Here is a 9,072-nt window from a genome sequence, read left to right on the forward strand (position 1 = left end):
TTAAATATGTTATTATTTTATTAAAATAACTGTTTTCTCTTTGAATATATTTTAAAATGTAATTTATTCCTGTAACGTAAAGCTGAATTTTCAGCATCATTTCTCCAGCTTTCAGTGTCACATGATCCTTCAGAAATCAGTCTTAATATGCTGATTTGCTGCTGAAGAAAACAAAATCATTATTATTATGATGTTGAAAACAGCCGAGTAGAATTTTTTCAGGATTCTTTGATAAATAGAAAGTTCAGAAGAACAGCATTCATCTGAAATAGAAATAGTTTGTAACATTATAAATGTCTTTATTATCACTTTTGACAAATTCAAAGCATCCTTGCTAAATAAAAGTATTAATTTCTATAATTTCTTATAAAAATGTTCTATAATTTCTATAATATATATACTGTCTTCAAGCTCAATGGTATAGTGTATAATGTTACAAAAGCTTTTTATTTCAGATAAATGCTGATCTTTGGATCTTTCTATTCATCAAAGTATCCTGAAAAAATATTGATTTGACTGTTTTAAATATTGATACTAATAATAATAATCAGAACTGTTTATTGAGCACTTAATCAGCATATCAGAATGATTTCTGAAGGATCATGTGACACTGAAGACTGGAGTAATGATGCTGAAAATTCAACTTTACGTTACAGGAATAAATTACATTTTAAAATATTTCCAAATAGAAAACAGTTATATTAAATAGTAAAACTATTCCACAATTGGACTGCTTTCGCTGTATTTTGGATCAAATAAATGCAGGCTTGGTGAGCAGAAGAGACTTCTTTCAAAAACAGTCTTAGTAGTGATGGCAGTAGATCTCAAGTTTGAGATTTTAGAAAAGTAATCTTTCAGAATGCAAACCAAATGACAGATCAATATCATGTGGATTTTTATTTTAGTTTAGTCCTGTTGCATAAAGCTTGCATGGTTCATTTTATACAACAGCGTGTCTGTAACGTGTTGCTGGTTTCAGAGATAGTACACAGTATAGTAAAGTTAAACGTGGAACAAGAAAACCCAAGATGACTTTCTACCATTACTAATGAAAAACTAAATGCATGTTGAGGTGAGAAAGCTGATCACTTGTGTCTCCTCAGGCATGAGGTGGAGGCCTACATCAAAGCCAAGTACGTGGAGCGCAGGTTTGTGCAGAGACGCTCCGAAGACGAGACCAGACAGAAGGTTTTATCACTGAGTCAACAGGATAAACGTCTCAGCGGCAGCTCTGAAGCTCGATCTGGACCGTCAGCATCAACAGCGTCTGCCTCCTCAGGTGAGAGGATCGTCACGTCTGCTTCTGCTGCAGCTTTACCCTCTGCTGGCTCCCTTTAACCTTTGCTTGTGGCCCGTTTACTTGCTGGTAACCTCCGAGTGATGTGTTGGGATCAGCTAGACGGAGGTTTGAACTGGTTTGACTCTGTGTTTCTGCTCCTCTCTGTGTCTGTGTGTGCGATCCTAACGCTGCTCTGGGCTTTTGTGTTGCTGAAGCGAGCCACGAGTCTCTCTTCTGTGGACATGAGCTCGATTCTCTCTTCTCCTACTTTAACTCCTCCGCCAGGCCCTGCTGTCGTAAGTACAGCTGTGTGTGTGTGTCTCCCGCAGAACTCACAGCGTCACAGCTGCATCACTTTCATTTCACCAGTGGGAATTTGAATTGAATCGAATCCAGGGTTATTATAGTAGGCTTAAACTAACCTAAACTCAACTCAACTCAACTCAACTGATATAAAAAATTAAATAGTAAAATAGACTAAAATTGTTACTTGTTAACTGAAATAAATAAAAGCTTGTTAACAAGGCAACATTTATCATTTTCATTTAGTTTAACGTGTTTTACTAAAACTAAATGAAAATAAAATTAACAAAAACTATATAGACATTTAAAAACAACAAGACCAAAATAATAATAAGTTAATAAAAATGTCAAAAACACAACAAGATTAAATCTTTAACAAAAAATAACGAAAGCAGAAAATTACAAAATAAAATCTAAATAATTTGGTTAATATCAAAATATAATAGTATTTTGACTAATTAACTATTTTTGTTTGGTTTTATTTTCTTTTTGATAAATTTTTGCTTTTTTAAGGGGGGGCGGGTTCTTTTGTAGTTTTTGTTTTGTTGTTTTGTGTAGTATTTAGCTTTTTGTTTTGTTTGTTTTTTTATTTTATTTTTTGTTTAGTTTAGTTTTTTTATTTTTACTTTGATTTTCTTTTTGTTTCATTTTTTCTTTTTGTTTTGTTGTTTTGTTTATTTAAGGGGGTTCTTTTATATGTTTTGTTTTTGTTTTGTAGTAGTTTGCTTTTTTGTTTGTTTGGTTGGTTTATTTTTTATTATTCTTTTGTTAATTTTTTATTTGTGTTTTTTTGTTTGTTTTTCGTTTTATTTGTATGTTTTTCTGCTTTGTTTTGCTTTTTGTTTTGTCAACTTACAGCAACTAATTGTACAAAATAATTTATATTTCTTTTAAAATAATACGTGCTTTACATTTAAATGCATCACATTACAGGAATATTATGGATTATGAATGCTGTTTTATTTTGATCTTAAAAAACACAACAAAACCTTTAAAAAAAGTTTATAAAAAATTTATATACAAGCTGAAAATTCAACGAGATTAGTCATACAAACATTTTAGACAAAATAATATATTTTCATGAATCATACTTAATTATAAACATAATTAATTAATATTATTAATTTTGACTAATTACACCTATTTATTGCCAATGATGTATTCGATCATGGGTTCTTTTGTAGTTTTTGTTTTGTTGTTTTGTGTAGTATTTAGCTTTTTGTTTTGTTTGTTTTTTTATTTTATTTTTTGTTTAGTTTAGTTTTTTTTTTTTTACTTTGATTTTCTTTTTGTTTTGTTGTTTTGTTTATTTGGGGGGGTTCTTTTATATGTTTTGTTTTTGTTTTGTAGTAGTTTGCTTTTTTGTTTGTTTGGTTGGTTTATTTTTTATTATTCTTTTGTTAATTTTTTATTTGTGTTTTTTTGTTTGTTTTTCGTTTTATTTGTATGTTTTTCTGCTTTGTTTTGCTTTTTGTTTTGTCAACTTACAGCAACTAATTGTACAAAATAATTTATATTTCTTTTAAAATAATACGTGCTTTACATTTAAATGCATCACATTACAGGAATATTATGGATTATGAATGCTGTTTTATTTTGATCTTAAAAAACACAACAAAACCTTTAAAAAAAGTTTATAAAAAATTTATATACAAGCTGAAAATTCAACGAGATTAGTCATACAAACATTTTAGACAAAATAATATATTTTCATGAATCATACTTAATTATAAACATAATTAATTAATATTATTAATTTTGACTAATTACACCTATTTATTGCCAATGATGTATTCGATCATGCACAATAGAATATTTTAAACAGGAAAACACAATAAATGCTTTTACTTTTAAATAATACATTTGTAATATGTCGATACATTTCTTTAACTGATTAGACAGGTTTCTTAAAAACTAAATTAAATACTGTCAGAGTGATTATTACAGCCATAAAACAGATTTAAAATTTCCCATAAGCACAAAACATCCACAAATGTGTTAGCTGTTTACTTTATAAAAGTCGAGATGTGAATCTGTCCATTATACATTATATTAAACTGTAATCTCTTAAAGTTATTAAAAATATACCATCACAAATTTCAGATATTGATTATATTGATTAATTACATTTTAGTTTTACTGAATTCCTCCATTTGATGTGTGTACGAACATGACAAATTAAATGTAGTACATTGAAAAACTGCTACTATTAGCGGTTATTTGATCTTCTTTGAAGTTCATATTCACATCAAATTTAGTTTTAAATTGAATTAAAATGAAAAAATGAAATTTGCTCAATCAACACCCTGCTGGCTTTCATCATCTCTCCATCACTTCAACATCCCATCATACATTTCCATTATCTTCTCCTTTGGACGTTTTTGTGCATTTCCATTAGGGATGCACTGAACGTTCGGCAACCAAAATTATTTGGCCGAAAATATCAAAAAGAAAAAAAACGGTGTTTTTCGGTGTACCGAACAATGACGTGACATGATCAAGCAGAGGCGTGCACTAATGCAGCAAACATGTCGGCAGTGTGAGCGTCACACAAATCACAATGATCACCATTTATTAGGGGTGTAACGGTACACGTATTCAATCCGGAAATTTTCAGTACGGGTCTTTCGGTTCAGTACGCATGTGTAGAAAAACTAAGAAATCATTACATTTTTTTTCAGGAAATTCAGACAATAAATGATATTTTGGCGCTCTTTGAATGGTGCGACAGATCGCTGTATAAAGGCTCTTTACCACTAGTTTTAACGCAAAATAAACATGAATGAACAAATCATGCCTCACGTAATCGCTCAATCAGTGTTTTAACCACGAAAAGACGTCAAAAAACAGCTTAACAAAATGTCACGTAGGATTTAATTTACCTCAGGCAAGTCATCAGTGTCCACAGCTCGTTATTTGCTAGAGAAATAAAGTCTAGAGAAGAGCATTTCGCAAAATATTATATGTAGTCATTATATTTTACTTTAGTGTTAGTGAAGTCTTTAATGTATGTTTGAATAAATCTTTTAAATAAACAAGTTGTGACAGCCACTGTGTAAATGATTATATTTCAGCAACAAATAGAAATTGTACAATTCAGAAGTTAATTTGTTACATGTTAGCATACAATTATTTAATTTTTTTTATTTGAGTTTTGATTATTATAGTTAAAAATAAATAGTAATTGAATTTAAGTTTGAGCTTTGTTGTTAATTGTAACCTTATAGTAATGTAAAAGGCCTCACTATAGTTACCATAAGCAGAGGTAGATTTTTTATTATTATTGAAAGAATATTTTAATTACAATTAAATTTATTTTAAGACCGATCAATTTGTTTAGTAATCGTCGTGTTTGTGTACCGTTACACTCCTAGTTTGCACACTGTATCACAGGAGAGTGTGTGTGTAAGTGTCTCTCTGTTTGACAGTGAAAAGCCCAGACGGTGACGTGCAGAAGCTGGCAGATGGAAGCAGAGAGACGCTGAGCTCGAGCTCTTCCTCCGGCGCGCTCAACGACTCAGGTCAGTCTGATCTCCCTCGGCACGAGCAGAGCAGAAGCTGTCCTGTAGTCTTCAGCTGTTCCTGACTCTGATTGTGTGGTTGTTCTGGTTCAGACGGCCCAGAGCTGCACATCTCCGAGCCTCAGGAGGAGTGCTCTGGGAAAGGTCTGGTGGTTTCCTGCGAGCCGCAGCAGCCGACGCCAGGCCTGCAGCTGTTCTGGGCGTCTTTCTGCCGCAGTCTGCCGGACATGGCCGAAGCGCTCGCTCATGGAGCAGCAGTCAACTGGACCAACGCCGACGAGCAGAACAGGACGCCGCTCATGATGGCTGTACACGGGGTGAGCAGCCAGAGCCACTCACTCTCTCTCTCACACACACACGCCAGACCTGACACACTGGAGAAAAACTCACAGATGAACTAGCTCACTAGCTTTCTTCAGCAAATATTACACAAGTATTCTTCTGTGCGTGAGTGTGTTCGGGGTAGTATTTTGCTTTTTGTTTGGTTTGTTGTTTTGTTTAGTTTGTGTGTGTGTTTTGTTTATTTGGTGTGTTTTGTTTTCTTTTGTGTTTTTTGTTTGGTTTTTTGTGTTTTTAGTTTTTTCATGTTTTGTTTTGTTTTGTGTTTTTAGTTTGTTGTTTTGTTTTCTTTTGTGTTTTTAGTTTGTTGCTTTGTTTTCTTTTGTGTTTTGTTTAGTTTAGTTTTTTTGCATGTTTTTGTATTTGTTTTCTTTTGTGTTTTGTTTAGTTTAGTTTTTTTTGCATGTTTTTGTATTGGGTTGGTTTTGTGTAGTACTTTGCTTTTTGTTTTGGTGTTTTGTTTCTTTTATATTTGTGTTGTTTGATCTTTTTGTTTAATTGCTGTGTGTGTTTTGGGTTTCTTGTTTTCTTTGGTATTTTTTGTTTCAATTTTGTGTTGTGTGTAGCATTTTGCTTTTTTGTTTTTATTTTGTTTGGTTTGGTTTTCTTGGTTAAGTTTTGCTTTTTGTTTTATTTTTTGGGTTTTGTTTTCTTTTGTATGTTTTGTTTTGTGTAGTATTTCACTTTTTTGTTTTGTTTTTATTTTATTTTGTTTGCTTTGGTTTTGGCTTTGTTTCATTTGTTATTTTTGTTTTGTTTCTCTGCTTTGTTTTGCTTATTTGTTTTGTCAACAACAACTAATTGTACACAGTAGGTTATTTTATTCTTAAAATATTGACTGCTTCTCTTTCAAATAATTAATGCTCCTGGTTTTATCGTATGATTCATCAGTGCATGTAAAAATGTAAATATGAAATGCATCACATTACAAAAGTATTATGGATTACGAATGCTGTCTTGAAAGTGTCTGATGCGTTTATCACCTGTGTGTGTCTGTATCAGGGGTCTCTGGTCGCCTGTGAATTCCTGCTCCAGAATTCAGCCAGCGTCAATCAGCAGGACAATCTGGGCAGAGGACCTTTACATCACGCCACTATCCTGGGCCACACCGGGTCAGTTCTGCTCAGCACGCAGTTCTTCTTGTATAAATGTCTGCTGCGGTTTGTTTCTGACCCTTTGTTTGAATGTGCTGCTCATTTCTTAGTTGTGATTCCTGGTTTACTGTCATATATATTTTTTTCTGCTGCAGGCAAGTGTGTTTATTTCTAAAACGGGGAGCCAATCAGAACGCAGCAGATGTCGAGAATCAAACGCCGCTTTCAATCGCCGTCGAGGCAGCAAACGTTTTGTTTTCTTTTGTATGTTTTGTTTTGTGTAGTATTTAACTTTTTTGTTTTGTTTTGTTTTGATTTTATTTTGTTTGCTTTGGTTTTGGCTTTTTCATTTGTTATTTTTGTTTTGTTTCTCTGCTTTGTTTTGCTTATTTGTTTTGTCAACAACAACTAATTGTACACAGTAGGTTATTTTATTCTTAAAATATTGACTGCTTCTCTTTCAAATAATTAATGCTCCTGGTTTTATCGTATGATTCATCAGTGCATGTAAAAATGTAAATATGAAATGCATCACATTACAAAAGTATTATGGATTACGAATGCTGTCTTGAAAGTGTCTGATGCGTTTATCACCTGTGTGTGTCTGTATCAGGGGTCTCTGGTCGCCTGTGAATTCCTGCTCCAGAATTCAGCCAGCGTCAATCAGCAGGACAATCTGGGCAGAGGACCTTTACATCACGCCACTATCCTGGGCCACACCGGGTCAGTTCTGCTCAGCACGCAGTTCTTCTTGTATAAATGTCTGCTGCGGTTTGTTTCTGACCCTTTGTTTGAATGTGCTGCTCATTTCTTAGTTGTGATTCCTGGTTTACTGTCATATATATTTTTTTCTGCTGCAGGCAAGTGTGTTTATTTCTAAAACGGGGAGCCAATCAGAACGCAGCAGATGTCGAGAATCAAACGCCGCTTTCAATCGCCGTCGAGGCAGCAAACGCTGATATTGTCACGCTGTGAGTTGCCATTGCTGTTTGCTGTGTCGAGACATTTGTGTCAGACATAAAACATGAAGTGTGTAATGTGGTCTTGGTTTCTGTCTACAGGCTTCGGCTGGCCAAGATGAACGAGGAGATGCGTGAATCAGAAGGTCTGTACAGTCAGTCAGGTCAATATAACTCTAACAGCCCTACTGAAATGCAGTATCGGAAGTGTATGGAAGAGTTCATAAACTTACAGCTCAGAGACTCCTAACATACGGCGAAATCGCCACAACCTGAAGCAAACGCACAAAACCAGTGAATGTACACCGATATCACATGAAGCTGAGCTTCATTGGGCCCCAGGATGGGTTCATCTAGTCTAGTATTTTAATGTGAAGTTAACAATAATAGGACGTTGCTGCTGGAACATGTGCAATAACTAGTCGACGTGAAAACATGCACCTTATTTGCATTGTGTATGTTTGTCTTAAAACTGTCAGTCTGTAAGAGTAGTGTGATGAAAACTCGGCCCAGTCAGTGTATTCATGATCATTCCTGATATTAATCACTTCATTATACTTGAGGAAGTGTAGCAGTCTAAATCAAATCAGTATGTTTAGAAATACTACATTTATGTCTGTACAGTTCAGTATTAGTTCTGGATTAGGCAACACTGTATTTGACCATAGATAATATATCAGTAATTGTTATGAATGTATGTTTTGGTAACGATTACAGTAAAAAAAAAAAAAAAATCTATATTGAAAATCTATTTTAGCACTTTTTTTTTTTTTTTACTTAAAAAAAATATATATTTTATGTAGCAGCCTTTTGTTTAATGCAGATCAATTGAAATTTTACAGAAATTACATTACAGAAATAAAATGAGAAAATATTCACATTTAGCGTTAATTATATACATATGAATTCTCTAAATAATTCATTTATATAATTGTTAACAATTATACATTTTAATTTATTAATGAATATGTAAATTATATTGAATTCTTTTTTTATTAGATTTAAATGTTATTGTCTGTAAAATTGTATTTTATATAGATTTTTTAGCTGAAATATTTTAAGTAATTACAGTTTATGTATGTATATTACAAGGGAAATGTGACAGTCGGAATGTTGCTATACATATTATATTTAATTTAGCGTCTACGGAGCCCCGCACATGACATGCAAGAAAAAAAGTAATAAATCGTGAGTGCGATTTACTGATTCGTTCCCTCGATGTACTAAAACGTCCACACGATTACTAATTCGTTCCCTCGATGTACTAAAACGTCCACACGATTACTAAATCGTTCCCTCGATGTACTAAAACGTCCACACGATTACTAAATCGTTCCCTCGATGTACTAAAACGTCCACACGATTACTAAATCGTTCCCTCGATGTACTAAAACGTCCACACGATTACTAAATCGTTCCCTCGATGTACTAAAACGTCCACACGATTACTAAATCGTTCCCTCGATGTACTAAAACGTCCACACGATTACTAAATCGTTCCCTCGATGTACTAAAACGTCCACACGATTACTAAATCGTTCCCTCGATGTACTAAAACGTCCACACGATTACTAATT

The 9,072-nt window shown here is 33.3% G+C and overlaps 1 protein-coding gene across 3 annotated transcripts in view; it reads left to right on the plus strand.

The window, feature by feature from the left end:
* The window catches only part of LOC107732672 (arf-GAP with coiled-coil, ANK repeat and PH domain-containing protein 2-like), a 46,766-nt gene that overhangs the window by 33,656 nt on the left and 4,038 nt on the right, over nucleotides 1-9,072 (plus strand). For 2 of the 3 annotated variants that reach the window (XM_016544075.1, XM_016544076.1), the window contains 7 exons: nucleotides 1,104-1,279; nucleotides 5,011-5,103; nucleotides 5,197-5,420; nucleotides 6,445-6,554; nucleotides 6,692-6,776; nucleotides 7,482-7,507; nucleotides 7,598-7,659. In XM_016544075.1, coding sequence (XP_016399561.1) covers nucleotides 1,104-1,279; nucleotides 5,011-5,103; nucleotides 5,197-5,420; nucleotides 6,445-6,554; nucleotides 6,692-6,776; nucleotides 7,482-7,507; nucleotides 7,598-7,659 — 776 coding nt within the window. Of the gene's footprint in view, nucleotides 1-1,103; nucleotides 1,280-1,494; nucleotides 1,576-5,010; nucleotides 5,104-5,196; nucleotides 5,421-6,444; nucleotides 6,555-6,691; nucleotides 6,777-7,481; nucleotides 7,508-7,597; nucleotides 7,660-9,072 lie in introns of all 3 variants that reach the window. The other variant, XM_016544074.1, reaches the window with a different exon arrangement.

This window comes from Sinocyclocheilus rhinocerous, unplaced genomic scaffold (genome assembly GCF_001515625.1).
Source record: "Sinocyclocheilus rhinocerous isolate Xijiao unplaced genomic scaffold, SAMN03320098_v1.1 scaffold579, whole genome shotgun sequence".
Classification (NCBI taxonomy): Eukaryota; Metazoa; Chordata; class Actinopteri; order Cypriniformes; family Cyprinidae; genus Sinocyclocheilus; species Sinocyclocheilus rhinocerous.